General features: G+C 40.7%; 1 protein-coding gene across 5 annotated transcripts in view; it reads right to left on the reverse strand.

The window, feature by feature from the left end:
* The window catches only part of VEPH1 (ventricular zone expressed PH domain containing 1), a 500,435-nt gene that overhangs the window by 26,767 nt on the left and 451,803 nt on the right, over nt 1-21,865 (reverse strand). For all 5 annotated transcript variants that reach the window (XM_040349240.1, XM_040349244.1, XM_040349242.1 and 2 more), the window contains one exon: nt 7,566-7,702. In XM_040349240.1, coding sequence (XP_040205174.1) covers nt 7,566-7,702 — 137 coding nt within the window. The remainder of the gene's footprint in view (nt 1-7,565; nt 7,703-21,865) is intronic.

Below are 21,865 nucleotides of genomic sequence, written 5' to 3' on the forward strand. Positions count from 1 at the left end.
CAGTTACGCCGTTTACGTTAGGCTTTTAGGCGTAAAGTTACCCCTGCTATATGGTGGCATAAGTGCGGCATACCAATGTTAAGTATGGCCGTCGTTCCCGTGACGAAATTTTAAAATTTTACATCGTTTGCGTAACTCGGACGTGAATGGGGCTGGACGTAATTTACGTTCACGTCAAAACCAATACGTGCTTGCGGCGTATTAGGAGCAATGCACACTGGGACATTTCCACGGACGGCGTATGCGCCGTTCGTGAAAAAACTTCAATCATGTCGGGTCACAGAACATTAACATAAAACACGCCCCCCTGTCCCACATTTGAATTAGGCGGGCTTACGCCGGCCGATTTACGCTACCCTCCCGCAACTTACGGAGCAAGTGCTTTGAGAATACAGCACTTGCCCGTCTAAGTTGCGGAGGTGTAACGTAAATCGGATATGTTACGCCCGCGCAAAGATACGCGGATGTACGAGAATCTGGCCCTAAATCTAAGTCCAATAAATCAAATACACAATATTTACATTTGAATGGAGAGCTTTCATTACTGGCAGTAATAAACTACATTTTGACATAAACAAGCACATGACGAGGCAATGATACATATTCCACATGCTATGCATTATATCACATATTCCCTGGAAGTTCCCATTGTTTAGATCTTGTGTTAGCAACTCTAGTAGCGTTCATTTGTTGCAAGGGGTCTGACGTGAGTGAATAATGACCACCAGACACAGTAATTACAATACTATTTCAGGTTAGTCACACTGCACACGACTGGATAATTAATGAACAAATAAAATAAAAGGACATTTCTAATAGATTTCTTTGTCAAAAAGACAGATGAACCCTTAAACAAATATGAGTTGTTATTTCAAAATGCATACAGTATCAACTTGCAAAATGCAACAAAAGAAAAATGTAAATCAAATCAATATTTGGTGTGACTACCCTTCAGCTTTAAACAAACATATATGTGTGTGTTTGCATGTGTGTGTGCATGTCGCTACCCATTTTCCATATCCCTGTATATTGTGTTAGCCAGTGGTGGTGCGTTCATAAAGGGCGCAGGAGCGCTGCCCCCTCTCTCCTGCACGGCTCTAATCACCATAGATAGATTCATGCATTCCATGAATCTATCTATGGTCGCTGCTAACTCCCCCTATTCAGGTGTCCGGTTCTTTCTCCTGCTTGACATGGAGACGAGTGAGGGGAAGATGGTTTCCATTCATCTCCATATCATTGCAGGTCGGAAGCAACGTCAAATCAAAATACTTTTTTTATTTTTTCAAATTACATAAATAGTTTGTTTTTTTGTTTTTTATTGCAATTAAAGCGGAGTTCCGGCCACAATTTCATATTTAAATATAAATACCCCTGTAATACACAAGCTTAATGTATTCTAGTAAAGTTAGTCTGTTAATTAAGGTCCGTTTTGTTAGGTTGTTACAGCATTTAGACACTTTATAAAATAGAAATTGACTGGGGCCATCTTAAGTGTGGGCATCATGAAGCCAGACTGTATGACTTCCTGGATTTCAGCCTTTCAGATCTCGCACATGCTCAGTGCTGCACAAGCAGTGTCAGATCAGGTTTCAGCACCTGTGCTGTCCAAGTCACATGATTCTTTGAGACTGGGGAGTGGACAGACTCCTGGAAAGTTACACCCACTACATTCCCAGGAGTCTGTGCGGTGAAGGTTAGGAAGCTTAAGCACCTAGGTGCAGGAAGTGGGAAGATTAACTATTCTGCCTAGCAACAACACTTTGAAGGCATATAAAAAAAAAAAAAATTCGTAAAGGACTAATGACATTTTTTAAAAACTACTGATGTAATGTTATATTTATGGGTGGAACTCCACTTTAAGTGTAAATATGAGATCTGAGTTTTTTTTGACCTGAGATCTCATATTTAAGAGGTCCTGTCATGCTTTTTTTTATGTTTACATTCCTTGTAATTGGAGAAAGTTTTTTTCAAAAAACATGGTAAAAATAAATTTATGCCAAGCTCGCGTGCAGAAGCGAACGCATACATGAGTAGCGCCCGCATATGAAAACGGTGTTCAAACCACACATGTGAGGTATCGCCACGATCGTTAGAACAAGAGCAATAATTCCAAAAAATTTGGCTAACTTTACTGTTGTCTTATTTTTTTGAATGCCTCTACTCTAAAAAATGTTAAAGGGAATGCATTAAGGTAAAAAAAAATCTGCTTTTACAGCCACTTTAAGTTATTTTTCTACACTGATTTCATATAATCTCCCAACACTGTTAAACCTGTGCAACCTAGACTGTACAGAAACTCAATTTTCATTTAAAAACATTGGCCCGGATTCACGTAGAACTTACGCCGACATATCTCGAGATACGCCGCGTAAGTGTCAATGTGCGCCATCGTATCTATGCGCCGTGCCCATAGAACTAGATACGCCTGAAATTAGGCTTCATCCGACCGACGTAAGTTTCCTACGCCGTCGTATCGTGGGCGCATATTTACGCTGGCCATAAGGGGTGCTTCCATAGATTTACGAATCGAATATGCAAATGAGGGAGATACGCCGATTCACGAACGTACTTGCGCCCGGCGCAGAAATATACGCCGTTTACGTAAGGCGTACGTCCGGCGTAAAGTTTTTCCACATAAAGGAGGCGCATCCCATGCAAAGGTATGGACCACGGAACAGCCGTCGTATTTTACATTGTTTACGTAGTACTACGTGAATAGGGCTGGGCGTAGGTTACGTTCAGTGATTCGACGTATCTTAGGCCTCGTACACACGGCCGAGGAACTCGACGTGCCAAACACATCGAGTTCCTCGGCCAGTTCAGCACTGAAGCCGCCGAGGAGCTCGGCGGGACGAGAGCTCCCATAGAACAACGAGGAAATAGAGAACATGTTCTCTATTTCCTCGTCGAGCTCCTCGTCGGCTTCCTCGGCCGAAAGTGTACACACGGCCAGTTTCCTCGGCAGAATTCAGCCAGAAACTCGGTCGGAAGCTGAATTCTGCCGAGGAAACTGGTCGTGTGTACGGGGCCTTAGGCATTCGTTCCGATGTAAATCTGAGCATGCGCACTGGGAAGCGTCTACGGGACGGCACATGCGCCGTTCGCTCGGCCCATCATTTGCATGGGGTCACGGTTCATTTAAATGGATCACGCCCACCGTCCACCTACTTTGAATTAGGCGGGCTTACACTGAATAATTTATGTTACGCTGGCGCAACGTAGGGAGCAAGTGCTTTGTGAATACTCTGCTTGCCTCTCTGTGTTACGTCGGCGTAGCGCATATGAGATGCGCTACGCTGGCAGAAAGATGCGCCGATGTATCTGAATCCGGCCCATTATTTATAATATACTAGATTTGTATTGACTGACTCGACATATTAAAACGTTTTTTTTTCTCATGGTTTTATTCCTGAACTAAATTTGCATCACCACTTTTTACCAAAAGTGATAAATATCATTATCATAGCATTGCTATCAAAACACAAGAATTATATTTGATTCCGCCAATGTCTGTTGCAACACTTGAAATCCAAATCTGCAGCATCTGTTGTTATAAAGATGTTTCATTAAAATTGACTGGTATCATTTAACACAGTTAAGCAAGCTGAAAAGACATATGTCATTTAATGTAGCAATCCACAATAGAATGATATAAGCAACAGTTTAAATCCCACTTGAAAAAAAAAAACGCATGGTTTTAATTTCTCAAGATTCACTTTTTGCTTTTTGAGTCAAATTATGGTTTTGGTTATTTAATGTATCTAATTTATTTTCTCATTTAGGGGTAACTCATCATAAACCTAGACCCTAAATTAGCTTTAAATCAAATCAAATTTAACATATGCAGAAATGCACAGAATACAGGGCCATGTTGGCATAGTTGATAGATATCTTTTAAAGGACAGCGTCACTTTTAGGACCACAAGAAATTGCATCTGTAACTTAATCTAATGCCGCATACACACGATCGGTCAAATCGATGAGAGCGGTCTGATGGACCGTTTTCATCGGACCAAATCAATCGCGTGTGGGCTCCATCGGTTATTTATCCATAGGTTAAAAAAAAAGCAATCTTGTTTTAAATTTAACCGATGGATACCTAACACGTCCATTGGTTAAAAATCCACGCATGCTCAGAATCAAGTTGACGCATGCTTGGAAGTATTGAACTTCGTTTTTTTCAGCAGGTCGTTGTGTTTTACGTCACCGCGTTCTGACACGATCGTTTTTTTAACCGATGGTGTGTAGGCACGACTGACCATCAGACCGTTCTCATCGGATGGACCGATCGTGTATACAGGGCTTGACTGATACAAAGCACCTACTCGCATGTCATGTGCTTAAAGCAGAACTTCGCCCAAAAGGGAAAGTTCCACTTGTTTGCCTCCTTCCCTCCTTCTCTTTAACATTTGGCACTTATTCTTTTTGGGGTAGGAGCAGGTACCTGTTTCTGATAGGTACTCACTCCCACATCCGCCCATGTCACCTAAATGATTCAAGCGGATATCCCCCCTCTTCGCCCGCAGCCTTCTGGGAGACATTACAGGTCCCAGAAAACTGAGGAATCATTTACAAAACACAGCGAGGCTTGAGCATGTGAAGTGGGAAGCAGGGTGTGAAGCCAGAGCCAGTTTTGCTTAGTTAAGATACCGGAGCTAGGGACCCAAAGTCCATTGAAGAATCGGCTTGGGTGAGGACAGCACTGGATCCCCGGAAAGGTAAGTCTCCTTTTATTAAAAGTCAGCAGCTACAATATTTGTAGCTGCTGACTTTTACTATTTTGGGGTGGAGGGGGGAGACTGAAGCTCATGTAAGCGTGTCTAACTTACTTCCTCTATCACTACATAACTGTCTTGGCCACTAGCAAAGTACCTTCCCTTTTATTTGTGTATGTATTGCTAAAGCAAATCCTAGCTTTAAAACTAGATAACAGTACAAAGCTATCCCAATTCTTAAAGCCAAACTCCAGCTGAAACCTTTGTTTGGGAATGATTGTTTAGTTTAGTGAGAAAATGTTTAGACGCGGTCAGGTGATTTATTGCCGTTTATGTCCAATTCTGTCAAGGTAATGGCGGTATCAGAACAGGAAGTGAGGGAAAATCTCCCCATAGCAGGGACAAACAATAATAAAGTGCTTAAGAAAGGTTGAATCACAAATTTTAAAACATTTCTTCTTTCAAAAAATGTATCTAAAAACCCAAACAGGTATTTATTGTATATTTATTACTGAATTTCAGCATATACTTATTTAACAAACTGGGATGCCCTGTATTTGTTAGTTGTTTGTTCTGCTCTTATTAAGAGGAGGAACGGGAGGAACGACATTCTGACATCACTGCGTTGTGCGCTAGACCCGGAAGATACAGGCTGCTGAATCGAAGGGCTATCCGGCCAGATTGTTTTTACATGCTATATCTCACTGCTTCAATGTAAGTGTGCATTTTTATGTCACCTATTTTTAAAGGGTTTTATGCTATGCAAGTCTTTTTTGTCCTATGTGGTGTATTCCGAATTGGCACGCTCTATGAGACATCTTCCATGCAATACTGAGGCATATATCTCATCATTAGAGACCCTAGGCTGGGACATTAGCCATATGCGCTTATTGATCTCCTATAACTAAGAGATCACATCCATCTGGTAAGCGGCAGTGTTATTGTTTAGTGGAGGCACTATCCTGTCATCACTCTTTTCTGAATTCATTGGATTCGTTCTACACTGGGGATGTTTAAGTGTTTATGGACATTTTTCACAATTTTTATTTTTTTCTCTTCATTATTTTTAACACTATTGTTAATGGTACCCTCAAGGATATTTTTTTTGTTTACACGGATTGTTATTCATTCACTTCGTACTTTTTAGGTTTTCACTTATTTTTGGAAATAATCACTATTTAATTTCCGTCATTTAATTGAGGCCTCATAGACCTATTTATAGTTATTTTTTTAATTAGTTTGTGGTTTACATTTTCAATCGGTATTTATCTAGTACTTATGGTTACTAGCGTCACATTTTAGTTCACAATAGCGCAGCTTTTTTCTTGATTATTATTACTAGTGTTGTATAACATTTTCAGTTGCCGCTTTACCATTCATTTAATCAGCACAGTACACCTTTCTTTGATCTTATTAAAGTGTGACTAATGAAAAAACATTTTGGTTTTGCATAGAGTGATAGAAATAGGACTCAGGTAAGTATAGATGGGGGGGGGGGATTAGGAGGCAATACCTCTACTATAATTTTTTTTACCTTAAGGTGCAGGGAATGCATTAAGGTAAGAAAATGTTTTTCCTTTACAGCCACTTTAAATATTTTTATACATATAATCTCCCAACACTGTTAAACCTGTGCAAAAAAGACTACAGAATTTTCCTGTAAAAACATTACTTAAAATATACTAGATTTACTTGACTGACTCAACATATTATTATTTTTTTCTTTAATTTATTATGAGGGGTTTTAACACATTTTTGTTTGTTTGCTGTTTGTGGCCGCATTTGCACCATTGTGTTGGTGCAATGCAAACTCTGAATGGCACCTCAACTCACAGACACCTTAGTAATGGACCTGCATTGCAGCGCACCACAGTGCACAGTAACACACTACCATGCACTGTTTGCAATTACATTTTTTCTGCTTACATATTTTTGATGCATTTTGGTGAATGAATGAATTGGCATCCCTAATGCAATGAAAATTAGCCACACAGTGCAGCTGGGGAGATCCATTGGTCACCAGGACAAAAAACAATGGGAATTCCAAAATATTGGGGCTATCACTGGAACAGAAATAGTGGTTAACTCTTCCAATAGGGACATACAGTATGTTCTGGTGCAAACTAAAAAGAGATTTCCTCTGACTCTTGGAGAGATTTCTAGTCATAGTGTGTGTTCTGTGTTCACATACACATAGTGGGTGTTCTGGTCCAGGATGGTATGTGAAGGGAAATCCCCCCAATATTTCATTGACAGCTTAAAAGCAAAAGTCCGATAGAGGTTTTAACTATTCCCTTCTCTATCCAACACAAAAATTGCACTATATTTACTAGGCTTCTGTTGAACAGAGAGGGCTACATACAGATCGAAATTTGTCTGGTTCCAATTGAACCGGACACATTTTGATCCGTATGTACCCAGCCTAACACATATGCAGAATTCTGTCAAATGAAAAAAAAAAAGCTTTTAAAACGGTTCATACAAACAACAGTCTTGGTAACAGACCAGCTTTGTGTCAGTTTCTTGCACTAGACTTGCTGCCTTGAGTTTATTTCTTTTTACAGCCAACATTTGGTCAGACTTAATCTTAGAGTCATCTCACATGAACAGCATGTACAGAACTGTTCAGGGTAACTCAGCACCCTGAAGACCCATTTACATGAAAGGCCATGTGTGCAGTTTCTCCACAGAGAAGATACAGACTCCACTGATCAAAAAACAAACATGACAAGAAACTTTGGCTGGGAGCTACAAATTGTATTATCAAGGGCAATGAATAATTAAAACCTTAAGGGGAACATATGTAAACATCAATGAAAGGCAAATGTACGGTATACGAGCACTCACACATTTTCCTTTCCGAAAGAGAAGCTGGTTTCCCGCCAGGGTGAAATAACGAGTTTTCCATCTTTTGATAAATTTCCACCGGACCTGCTTCTCTTTAAGTTTACCTTCAATGAGGGGCTGGCCTTCTTGATTTACGACTGCAGGAAAATAAAAGAATCAGTTGTTAGGGCAATAAGATTAAAATACTGGAAATAGCCCCGGGCCTAGAAGTGACGTAAGTCAGGACATGCCCCTGGATAAGCCACCATTAAATATTGCAAAAATTGGCTTCAAACTCTATGGCATCTGGTACTGAAATAAGGAAATTATTCAAACTTTTAATGTTTGAATTGTGCATATACAGATATATATATATATATATATATATATACACACACACACACACTATATTGTCAAAATTATTGGGATTTCTCCCTTCACATGCATATGAACGCATTTGTGAGGTCAGGCACTGATTTTGGATGAGAAGGCCTAGCTCGCAGACTCCACTCTAATTCATCCCAAAGGTGTTCTATCGGGTTGAGGTCAGTCATGTTCTTCCAAACTCGCTCATCCATGTCTTTATGGACCTTGTTTATGCACTGGTGGTGTGCAGTCATGTTGGAACTGGAAGGGGCCATCCTCAAACTGTTCCCACAAAGTTGGGAGCACAAAATAAGCCAAAATGTCTTTGTATGCTGATGCCTTAAGAGTTCCCTTCGCTGTAACTAAGGGGACATGCCCAACCCCACATCATAATCCCCCCTCCACCAAATGGTTTGGACCACTGCACAAAGCATGGCCAATAAAAAGATATGGATGAGCGAATTTTGGGTGGAGGAACTTGACTGGCCTGCACAGAGTCCTGACCTCAACCCAATAGAACACCTTTGGGATGAATTACAGTGTAGACTGCAAGACAGGCCTTCTTGTCCAACATCAGTGCCTGATCATACAAATGCGCTTCTGAAAGAATGGTCAAACATTCCCATAGACAAACTCCTAAAGCTTGTGGATAGCCTTCCCAGAAGAGTTGAAGCTGTTCTAGCCGCAAAGAGTGGTCCAACTGAATATTAAACCCTATGGACTAAGACTGTGTTGTATACAAGTCTATATACAGGTGCTGTACAGTGTTCCAGAAACAAAATAGAAACAAAAATAGCAAAACAAAACCTAGCCGTGTCTCGGCACTAACTATACAATATATACAGGCACTACTACTACCAGGCTGAGCAAGCCTACAGCTTGTCAGCTTCCACAGATACAGCTTAACAATTGTTTTCCAAACTTTTGCTCTCACAGACCAGTGTTGTCTGTGTTTCCCAGGCTGAGAGCACTGGATGTCTGTCTCAGGTGAGTTTAAATTATCTTGGGGTATTGGACCAAGATCCGAACTGAATCGTGGATCAGAAATCCCTAAATGTGTCTGAGAGGAGCTTGGGAGATGTATAAACCCCAAACAGGACTTTTCCCGGCTCTCTCTGGGACGCTCTGGCACATATCCTCCCCCCTTGTTTCAACCCCAGGGTTGGAACACCTGTGGCCCCACAGGAGTGAACACGGGACAGGGCATCTACATTTCCCACCTCAACACCTGGCATGTGCTTTACTGTAAAAGAGTACTCCTGTAGAGCCTAAAACCACCGTTTCACCCGTCTATTAGTCTCTTTCTTTTGAGCCATCCATTTCAGGGGAACATGGTAAGTTATTAAATCAAACTGGCACCCTAATAGATAGTACCTTAGCGCGTCCATGGCCCACTTTATGGCTAAACATTCCTTTTCAATGACTGCATACTTTTTCTCATGTTTATTGAGCTTTCTGCTCAGGTACACCACAGGGTGTTCCTCCCCATTGTGTACCTGTGACAATACTGCCATGAAACCTACATCAGACATGTCCGTTTGAACCAAAAAATCTTTGGAGAAATGAGGGGATTACAGAACTGGCTGTGCACAAAGAGCCTGCTTCAGGACTGGAAAGACTCCTCTGCTACTGGGGACCATTTCACCATTACAGAGTTTTTCCCTTTCATAAGGTCTGTTAGTGGGGCAGCTATAGTTTCAAAGTTTGGGATAAACCTTCTATAATACCCTGCGATCCCCAGAAAGGCTCTGACCTGCTTCTTGTTCGCAGGAAGGGGCCACTCCTGGATGGCTTCTACTTTGTTCAACTGAGGTTTAATGACTACACGGCCAATAGTGAAGCCCAAATACCTGGCTTCCTCTAAACCAAAGGCACATTTTTTTGGATTTGCCGTGAAACCTTCTTTGAAGAGAGAATCGAGGACAGCCTGGACAAGGGGCAAGTGAGACTCGCAGTCAGTGCTATGTACCACTATCCAGACAGGCTGCTGCATACTGTCGGTGAGGTTTTATGGTTTTGTCTATGGCCCAAAAGGCATTTTCTTGTACTGAAACGACCCCTCTGGGGTCACAAATGCAGTCTCCTCTTTGGTACTACCAGTCAGGGGTATTTGCCAATATCCTTTGGTCATGTCCAAAGTGGCAAGACAGCAGGCCTTGCCAAGTTGGTCTATAAGTTCGTCTACCCTTTTCATTGGGTATGTGTCAAACTTTGTCACTGCATTAAGCTTTCCAAAGTTGTTACAAAACCTCCAAGTACTATATGGTTTTGGGACTAACACAATGGGGCTAGACCAGTCACTATTGGATTCCTTAATAACATCTAGCTCCAACATCCTTTTAACTTCATCACTGATGTCCTTTCTTCTAGCTTCGAGAATTCAGTATGGTTTGAGCTTGACACAGACTCCAGGTTCAGTAACAATATAATTCTGAACCTTTGAAGACATACCAGGTAACTAAAAATTTTACTCTATTCCCTTTTAGGAACTCTCTAGCTTCCCGTTTTTGGGAAAAAGACAGGGAATCTGGAATCGTAACCTCAGGGACCAGAGGGGACTCAGGCGTCAGAGCAGGGGTCTCAAACTGGCGGCCCTCCAGCTGTTGCGGAACTACAAGTCTCATCATTCCTCTGCCTATGGGAGTCATGCTTGTAACTGTCAGCCTTGCAATGCCTCATGGAAATTGCAGTTCTTCAACAGCTAAAGGGCCACCAGTTTGAGACCCCTGCAATAGAGGGAGGAACCTCACAGTCAATGCCAGTCTATCTTTCCAGGGCTTTAACAGGTTTATATAGTATATTTGCTTGGGCTTCCTTTTACCTGGTTGATACACTTTGTAATTGATGTCCCCAACTTCAAGTACCTCGAAGGAACCCTGTCTTTTTCCGGCTCTCTCTGGGATGCTCTGCTACAATATATGTATATGTATGTATGTATGTATATATATATATATATATATATATATATATATATATATATATATATATATATATATACACACATGTATAGCATTTTATGAAGTCTACTGTACATCCTGGATTATTGTGCACAGTGAACTTTACAATACTCTCTCACTTTTACTGTGAAACATTGCTAAACAGTGAAGGCCAACCCTTTAGTGCTTGAGAGGCTTAATGATTTTTAGGCACGTCATGTGAATGTGGGGGCATATCAATAACTTTGTGTAAACTCTGGCACAGGGGTTTACAGGGGATAGGAGGTAAACTGACTGTTCACTTTACAAGAGAAGTTTCAATTTGCAGGAGAATTATCCCCAGAGCTTAGTGAAGGAGGTAAAATGCTGATGACTATCTTCAATAATGTGGAAGCATACATGCTTTTCCCAATAACTTAGCAAATGTGGTGAATTTCACTTTGCAAAGAATACCCAGAATGCAATTTTTTTTTGTTAAAAACATACTCACATTGCTATATCGGAATAGCAGGCACATCAAAGTACCAAGCCACCACCTCCCCTCAGGTTTCAGTCCAACATACAGCCAAACCACACCAAGGAAAAACAATAGAATCTGGCAGTACATCAAATACCATGCTCTCTCTCTCCTGAATTTGTGAGCACTTTTTATTGTATTGGTGTCATAAGGGGATTCATGGAGAGCATGATATTTGATGTACTGGTAGCTTCTACTATTTTTAGAATCCTATGTCATGCAAGAATTGGACAACATTCCTCTCTCAAAGCTCCATCAACTGGTCTCCTCAGTTCCCAAATGTTTACAGTGTTTTTAAAAGAAGAGGGGCTGCTGTGGTAAATTTGGAACTGTCCCATATTTTTTGAGATGTGTTAGTGCCATTACTTTCAATTATTACCTTTTTTTTTCTTAAAATGCTATATTTTATCAGTTTAAACATTTGACATATTTACTGTGATTAAGATATGGGTTTTAGGATTTGAAAATCATTGCAGTCTGTGTTTATGTAGATTTTACACAGCCTTCGTAACTTTTTTTGGAATTGGTTTTGTACTATGAAAGCTGTAAACAACAATTGTTGTGAACCATGTTTACAAAATGTGCTTTGCAGGCATTTTGGCGCTTGGTCTCTGTCATGGTTCTAAAGCTTTGTTTATATAAAGCTTGGCCTTGGAAATATAATGTAAAAATTCTGCTCATTTGTATGAATTACATTTAAGGGATCTCTTTTGGGCACAAACAAGCTTTTGTTAATTTAGTAAAATAATTTCTCTTCCAGCAGTTCTTTGGGTTTCTTGAACAAACATATCAGTTGTGGCCAGACCAGAGAAAATGTCACCATCCTGTTATGTTTGGAAGTGTTTTTGAATCAGTTTCCAAAAATATCCCAAGAAGAATGAGCCAGTTTATTTTGTATAGGTTTATGTTACAAGGAGGTATATTGTTATTTTCTCAAACATCCTTTACTAGTTTACTGATACCTTCACATAACAGATTATCCACTGAATTACTGGAATGATTGCTATTGTTCTGAGTTGTTGACAGGATAAGAAGCAAAGCAAGGTCCATAAAGACATAGATGAGCGAGTTTGGGGTGGAGGAATTTGACTGGCCTGCACATGTTTTGGTTCATCAACTCAAAGTATGGTAACCACTAATACAGCATGACAAATGAAAACTAGAATTTTTAAAATGAGGCCTGCAATAGCAGCCTTTATACATTATTGTAGTGATAACCCTACCGGTGGAGATCAGAGGTCCTGAGGAACCGGGTGAACCCACAAAACGCATTGACCCATATGTAATGGTCTCCAAGGACACTACTATATAAGCTCCTAAACTAGAACAATGTTGGCGTTAAATTCACGTTCAATTAATGATTTTGGAGAAATACATATGGAGATATACATATGTTATTTACTTGTATTAATAAAATGTACTAACAATTTTAAGTCATTGGCATATATATATTTTTTTGTTTGTTTAACCATTGGAGGTATATTTAAAGTCTCAAAAACCTAATATAACAGTCAAAGGAAAATAAAATAATACATATATATGTGCACATCTAAAACTGAAAGAAATATATTCTTAAAATGTTAAACTGGTACACTATAAAAATACTGCTGCATATGTAAGCTATATAAAAAAAATGCATATAAAGGCTGTGTCAAAGAAATGCCCATAAATACTATACAGTACGTGGACAAGACCTTGCTATAAGCTCAGGGAGAAAGAAGTTGCTACCAGTTTGAAGAGAATGTTGCCACCTAAGACAAGAAGTGATTGACCAAGGATCTTCATAGCAGGGTTACTGGGTAATAATTTAATGAAAGCTGCAGATTTATTAAGATTGAAATTAACTTTTGAAATAACATTAACATGTTTAACTGCTTGACGACCGCCGCACCCATAGCAGTGTCCTCTACCACCCTTCACTTTCCCCCCAACTCTGCACGCTGAGTGCAATGCACTCCTTGACCCTGCATTCTGAGTGCAACGCACTCCTAATCCCTGCATTCTGAGCGCAAGCACTCCTAATCCCTGAATTCTGAGCGGAACGCACTCCTGATCCCTGCATTCTGAGTGCAACACACTCCTTGACACTGCATTCGGAGCGCAACGCACTTCTGATCCCTGCATTCTGAGTGTAACCCACTCCTGATCCTTGCATTCTGAGAGTAACTCACTCCTGATTACTGCATTCTGAGCATAACGCACTTCTGAACCCTGCATTCCGAGCATAACACACTCATGAACCCTGCACTGGTGTGAACTGGCCCTAGCAACAGAACACTGTGCCCGGTGATCTTTGACTTCATCAGTGTTGGTCAAGTAAATCTCCATCTCTCTAAGATTGCCTACCCCTGCTGTATAGTTTCCTACCTTTTCGGACATGGCTGGTGCATTGTGTTGCTGTTATGTCAGTAGTCTACTACTCAACCTGTTTCTACATTTGCCAAATCCCAATTCTTGTATTGGAGTTGCTTCATTTTCCTTCCCCTGTGTAATAAATATAAATATTGGACTTGCGTATTTAAAAAATTAATTTTCAGGCATAAGTATTCTGTCATTTCAATCTCAAGCTGTTATGGATCCTGACGGCTACTTTGTTACTAGCCTTAGCCTGATATATGCCATGTTTTAGGAATGTGCTGCTGATTTAGTTTGAACCTAGACCAGACCATATTTTGCTTGTTGGGAGTAAGGATGAGCTCAGTCATGTTCGCAACTCCACGTGCCCCTCATTATTAAAAAATGCTGTTCCCCACACCAGACCCTGATCTGCACATGCAGCCTGGCAGGTCAGGAAAATGGAGGATAAGCCTGCTCCTCCCACCTCCTGAATTATACATGGTCACATGCCCTCCACATAGGCAGTACCATTCACACAAAACAATTTAAATAAATAAGCTCATACAGTTTTTGATGCAAAGCCCCCCAAAAAAGTCCCACAATGTAAATCTATTGTCAACCATCCAGCAATGCAGATCAGCATCAGTCATGACGAATGTCACCCACAGATGGAGAAAAACACTGCCAGCTGCCAACCAGATTTACTCCAATGCCTTCACTTATGCTGTTTGACATCTTCAAAAGAAAGCAAAGGGTTGGGTGATATCATTGACCAAATAGAGACATGTCACTATTTGGTCACTGATGTCACCCGGGAGACTCTGATTATTGTTATAGGGCCCTTCCAGATTCCAATAAGCCCTCCTTTCGCAGACCCCTACAACCACTGTGCCATGGTTGTGAGAAAGAGTTCCTTGGACTCATAAACTCCCCTGGTATAGTTCATGAGGAGGGGGAGCTGCATGCTCAGATCAGGGTCTGGTATACAGTAGATTTTTAGTGGGGATGCCATGCTTTTTTGTTTTTTTGCATGGAGTTCCCCTTGACAGCCATACCACATCCTTATCAAGGACAAGGGTCTGGTATGTATTTTAAGGGTGGACCCCGCACTTTGTGTGTGTGTATGTGTGTATATCCCCGATTAACATCTATATCAGATCCTCATTTATTATAAGAATCTATTATATGTGAAAGGAATCCCCAGCCATTTGTTCACAAACTGAAGTAAAGTAGCTATACCTGTTCCTAATATATATTATACAAATAAGCCACCTCACAACCTCACAGGCAGACTAAGGGCAGCCCCCCTTTCCTCCTGCATGTCATTTAAATACATTTTGCATTTTTAATGTTGTCCTTAAAGGAGAAATCCAGCCTGAGCTTTTTAGACTGCGCCTCTCCTAACATTTTGGACAATTTTATGCTCCCAATTTTGTGGAAACGGTTTGGGAATGACCCCTTCTTGATGACTGCGCACCAGTCCTGATCTAAACCCAAAAAAGCACCTTTGGTATGAATTTGAGCAGAAACTGCGAGCCAGGCCCTCTCATCCAACATCAGTGCCTGACCTGTCTGATCGCTTCTGGAAGAATGGTCAAACATTCCCATAGACACACTCCTAAACATTGTGGACAGCCTTCCCAGAAGAGTTAAAGCTGTTATAGCTGCAAAGGGTGGGCCAACTTAATATTGAACCCTACAGACTAAGACTGGGATGGGATGTGCGTGTAAAGGCAGGTGTCCCAATACTTTTGACAATAAATTGTATTGTGTGTGTGTGTGTTTTATTCCCCTCTAACAACCTCGGTTTTATCCATAGATATCTATACATTCTCACACATCCTGAGGAAGTGAGCACTGTTTGGTCGCACACGTTAAAAAAATTTGGGCAAGAGCTCATCTACCATGAATCACGTGGGATGCTGGAAAATTCATGTAACCCTTTACAAACATAGTGTTACTTGCCTTAAATGGCCACTGGCCTTCAATGGACATGGTAGCAGTTCCCCTTTTATTAAATTAAGCAAACATTTTTCCTTTTGTATATAACAAAGTAAGGAAAAGTTTATAAAATTCCCAATCTACTAAAAAATACCTTTTTATTGCTCTTATTATCCCTGTTAGAAAGATCTCCTCTGACTTTCTGGCCCAGATAACAATAGGAAGTGATGGGAATACTCCTTATTGGGGACACAACTATCAATTAAAGCCTGACAAATGTTCTAGCACCTCCTTCTAATTTATAAAAAAATATTTTTTTTGGCTGGATTGGTGTTTTAAGAAATTACTTTTACATGCATATCAAAATAAGATAATAAAATTGCTATTGTTTCCTTTCTAACAGTGGTGAATATGACTCTTGTTTTGTTATGCCTGCAAAAGACTGTGCAAGTATTCACTGTGCCCAATGGAAACATTTATATTTTTTCTAATAGCTATGCTTTCTGGATATGGCAGTCTGTATTTGTCTACAACAATGGGACACACTCATAAATTAATGAATCGAAAATTTAGATCTACAAAAACAATATGTTTTGCCATTTAATTTCCAGTTGAAATGATTAGGGATTTCACCTAAACATTTTGCAAGAGGCAAAACACTTCTATAATTGTTTTCTCATGATTTAGAAATCTATTTACCAACTTATAGAAACTTTTCTTTTTAAATGCTTGAAAAACATTAGAAATCATTACGTAAGCCCTTTTCAACTGCATTTAATTCCAAGTTTTGAAAGCTTACTGAAGGGACTCTGGTTAATGTCGTTTACTTCATATGTAATGTTCCAGTATAAAACAGTCTAAAAGCAATGGCTTTATTGAGCAAGGCTGTCTGTGTAATTTATATTTATTACTCTCTGGGCTTCTGGAAGTGAATCGCTATCATCCCTGTAGTTTTGTGTCATCGTTGTTTACTCTGTATTTCCTATTAATGTGTGGTCAGTGCTGAAGGAGATGTGATGTGTTTTGTTTTTGTAGGATGTTCAAATCCAATAATGAAATTATATATAAATTGGGTTGGAAAATTCTTGTTCAGTACTAATAATTCTTGTTACATGGATTCTTCTCAGTAACATGCAGAATGTTCAATATATTTGATAATTAGTAATGCTCCAGAGTTTACAACTACTATATTATTTATAATTAGTGTGTACATTGGATAGGTAGATATGGATCCTTATTAGTGTTAATGTGGTGTACATACTGTATATACAAACATAAATCGTGGAGTGTTAGTACCAATAAACATTTTATAAAATGGCACTGCTTTTTTAGGTCTAAAATGAATGTATTTTTGGTATGTTTTTTCTAGTTATTTTTTTCTTGCAGATTTTTTTCATAATGAAATGCATACAAGACCGAGTTATCATTATTTTTTTCTACTATAGAGGGACTATTGCCAACAATTTACAAACAAAAACACACAGCGACCCAGATAGTAAGCAATTGTGCTGCAAATTTGAAAATTACTTGCTAAGCTATTGCTAGACTTGTCAGGCTTCACACGTTTGTTGCACAATTGTAGTAAGTCCGTATTACATGACTCCAGACCAACTTTCTTTGCAAACGTTCTGCAAGTCTGCTGCAAGTTCTGGTTCAGTTATGTTGTGCAATAGTCATCCCACCACAGGGGTCACTGTGGCTGAATTTGGTGTAGACTTGCAGAGCTCTTGCTGTAGACTCACCACTGTGTCATTGTTCTTGCTAGAGACGTGCCACGGAAATTTGCTAAAAATTGGAAAAGTGTCAACTAGAACTTGTGCTTCAAGTGCTTTCCAAGTGTACAACTTGCCAGGGAAAATGCGCAGCAAGTTAACAGACTTACAATTCAACACTGTCACAAATTTGTGGCAAGTTATATTTTCTATCTGGGAATGGACACTGTCATGGACCTTGGAATGCTGAAGTGTATCTCTTTGAAATCTGTTACACAGTGGGGGGTCTTCTGCCCTGTCTTAAGGCTAACCCCCCCCCCCCTCCAGACGTCTCCATGGTCTGGAGGAAAAGCATTGTTCTGTGTCTGGCTGTTTGTGTACATTTATTGCCCCCTGGGGCTTCTGTCTCATTACACATAGCAGTCCTTCTATTCAAGCTATCAGACCAATCACTGCTGGCCCTTTTTCAAGTCCTCATTTGCATGGCCAAGAGGACCTAATTGAGAACTAAAATGTACTTTACAATTGACCAATAGGAAAGCGGTTGTTGGGGGCAGAATGTTTAAACTGCTGTATAAAAGTGTGTGCGCATCCAATAAAAGAGTTGCCTGTTTGAACTTACATACAGCCTGCCTGGTGTTTGTTCTGATGGATTTCGAATGGCACATAGCTGTAGTTCGAGTCCCGGAGCCTTGGATGACCGAATCATCAGACGTTGCGATCTGCAATCTCATTCAATAGCAGCAGAGGAGTGTCGGTAGAGTGGAACCGAGCGAGCAAGGGTCTCGTTACAGACACTCTCATTGAAAGAGCCTCTTACCCACTTTGTACATCTTCAATAACTGCCTCAATGTGTTGGGGCATAGGAAAAGTGGCAGCAGAGTGATCTAGTGTAGAAGCAGGAGCTCACAATGTGTGCTGACTGCACCCTTAGTACGGTAGATACCAGTGTACATGTTCTATATATGTTTGAGCCTTGTATTGCTTTGGAAAAATATATTGTTCCCTGTAGTGTGAATCTGATTAGCCCAATTTGTCTAGAACCCAGTTATATCAGTGTGCATCAGTGGAGACAGAGAGGCAGAAGATGAGGCATATCTCCAGTGGCAGTGTGGCATTTAAATGTTATTAGTGGCACCAATAGACACTAGTTTGCAGACACCACTGACTGCAGCTTTTTGGGAGAAAAAAAATTGTTAGATTAAAAATGCAGACACCACTGTCTGCGGTGTTTGGGAGAAATAGTAAATGGACAGGTTAGAAATGAAACATGTCCAATTGCTACTATTTTCTTTTAGATCAGCAGCACTAGAGGTGTCTGCAGCATGCCTCCTCCTATCTCTGTCTAGTCTAAAAATGAAAATTTGAGATGACTTATCAACTAACCCTTACTGTCCATGGCCCAGGTTAAGGCAACATTTAGAGACCAGAAGACTACCATAGATATCTGTTTGAAGTCATCCAATCATCCTCTACTATTTATGGAAAAAATCAGTCAACCCAAAACCAATGGGTAATGCAGGGTATTTCATGCTACTGCACCCTACCTGTAACTAAAAAGTCACTTTTGGGTGAACTTACTTATTTTAATGTCTCTTCCACTACTGTCCATCTTCTACTCTCAAAACATGTAAAGCAGTGAAGAATGATCATGCATCTTTTAAATATTTATAAAAACATAGCCTATTAGTGGTTTTGGCATTGTAAGATATGAGCCATGCAGACTGCGAGGGAAAGCTGTATGGAATTCTTTTCCACCACAATGACAAAACAATTTCATCTGTGACTCAGCAAATAAGAAAAAAGTACATTTAGCTTAAATTTGATACAGACTAGCCATATTAAGGAGCATACAATGTACTCAGTTTCTATTGATTCCAGATGACTGCAATTATCAGTACAGGAAAGGAAACATTTAAAGCTTGTGCTATAGCTGCCTATTACTTTGTGTGATGTGGTCATAATACCTGAAAAATATTTTCCATCCCTTAAACCACTGAAGAAATCTTGATTGTTTCTTTCGAAATAACTTCCTTTTCTGCTTCTAGAGAAAAGAGGAATATAACCCTACTTAGCTGTGTGTGAACACTACAAACACAAGCTTTTCTATAAATGCACATGACAATAAGCTGGAATGTCTTCTGTCTTTCTGCAGATTTTGAAATGACAACTGTACCTGTACCTCCAGAGAAGTTAAGCTCTTCATCACAATCTTATAATAGATCCAAACCCTACAGTGATCTCCCCTGCTGTGCTATTGTGTACTGACAGGGGGGCGGCCCCCCTACCAGGATACCTGGTCAGCGCTCTCAGCCAATGGCCGGCTTCTGTCGGGCCAGCTGCCCCACACACAGGCTGAATGTTGGCCTGTTTTTATTGAACAGGCCCATGCCGCCTGACATTCGGCCCAAGTGTACTAGGCCTAAATAGATGAAAGAAGATATTTGTCCCCATTATTTGGGTTGTGGTCCCTTTAAGCCTTCTTCCACACGAGGCGGACTCCGTCACTACGGATGACAAGTCCCTCTCTGCTCACTGAGCTGGGAGGGGCTTGTGCAGCACCGCTGTCTCCTATAGAGAGATCTGATAAAAATGGACAGCATGTCTGTTTTCATCAGATCTCACCCAATCCGATCCGCCATGGATGGATGGGGACGTATCACCATCCATCTGATTTTGGCGGATCGTCCGGATGTCAGCGGACATGTCTCCGCTGACATCCGACGCTCCATAGGACTGCATGGAGTGGCCATTCAGGTCCGCCGTCAAAACTGACAGGCGGAACTGAGTGGTCCGACCATGTGAAAGGGGCCTAAGGGGGATGAAAAGAAACGCCAGTGTGAAGTACTCAGGGATTCTCACCCATGTAGTGATGAGGAGTTTAGGAATGATCAGGCAATGTGGGAAAAGTGATTTACAGTTTTCTCAGAGTTGGAAAATCCTGGTATGGGATGCTCCCCACAGAGACCACCACATGTGGAAGGGAATTCCACATCCTTGCCGCTCTTACAGTAAAGAACCCTCTACATAGTTTACGGTTAAACCTCTTGTCTTCTAATTCTAATGAGTGGCCACGTGTCTTGTTAAACTCCCTTTGTAACAGCTCTGGTGAACGGAGTAAACCACAACTGCGGTTAGCAAGGATTTCAATGCACTTCTCTATGTGAGAATTCAGTATTGGACACCAGGCATCACTCCACACAAACAGGAGTTTGGGGGGTTCTCTACATCATCTATCTCACACGTAAAGAAAGGCGTTGAGCTACTAAGGATGGACGCATTACAACATGCGACCAGAACTTAGCATTTCAAATTATAATATACACTTTAAAGATTCCAATGCACCTCTATATGCAAGTGATTATCAGTACGGGACCCCAGGTGTCACTCCAAGCAAAAATGAGTTTGGGGGCTCTCTACATCATATCACTTAAGCATATAGAGATGTATTAGGCCACTAAGAGAGTCAGTATAAAATACCATCAACCCTTAGCATAGAAAAGTTAGCGTGAACATGTTCAACAAGTTAGGGCAGGGCCTATAAGCAAATAGCACTTATGTCAAGCACGTAGTAAATAGGAGTTGTAGAGACAACTAATAGTTGCATATGAGAGGCAATATAGTTCAGGTAATAATAGTTGCATATAAGAGGCAATTTGAGAGTAGATGTCCCTTTAAGATCTTCCTTAGCAAGCCGTCATAAGCAGAAAACAGTCTATCCCAAGTAGTATGTTAATAGCCACAAGCCATAATAAATATCAGCAATTGTTTTAGGTGGAAAGTATGCAGCAGATGTTTCTATAGAACTACAAGTGACACAATTGCTACTTATCCGTTTGCAGGGCTTCAGTGTAGCAACAAGGGATTCTGCAGTGTAGGGTATCAGCAAGGAAGGTCTCAAAGGTTGTCCCCGGCAACAACAGTCTGTTGCAGCAAATGTAATCGCATTGATGCAGGAGTTGCAGGCTGGTCAAAGTTTCAGCAAGGGGAATGATGGCACCATTGGTTGTAGAATGGCCGAGCTATGGCTGACAATAATAGAACACTGTTTCTATGGACAGTGAATGCCGTTATAGGAAAGGGACAGGTGCAGTGCATGAGCACGGATATGAAGCAGGTGTATGGAGAACAGCCCTACTCCACGGCGCACTTCTGCGTTCCACGGTGGAACACACGCAGCGCCGGGCGATGATGTCATTGTGTGGTCGCCGTAATGCGTTCCAGCGTGGAGTGCACTACTGGAAAGAGACGGCATAAGGAGCGCCTGTCACACCCTTCTGCAATTTTTTTTTTATTCCTATTGTGAGGTCACCAGTACGGTATTTGTAAATTTAAATCACATCCCCTCTCAAGCGTCTCTTCTCCAGAGAGAATACGTTCAGTGCTCGCAACCTTTCCTTATAACTAATATCCTCCAGAACCTTTTTTAGCTTTGTTGCCCTCCTTTGTACTCGCTCCAATTCCAGCATATCCTTCCTGAGGACTAGTGCCCAGAACTAGACAGCATACACT

Source organism: Rana temporaria, chromosome 4 (genome assembly GCF_905171775.1).
Source record: "Rana temporaria chromosome 4, aRanTem1.1, whole genome shotgun sequence".
NCBI classification, from domain to species: Eukaryota; Metazoa; Chordata; class Amphibia; order Anura; family Ranidae; genus Rana; species Rana temporaria.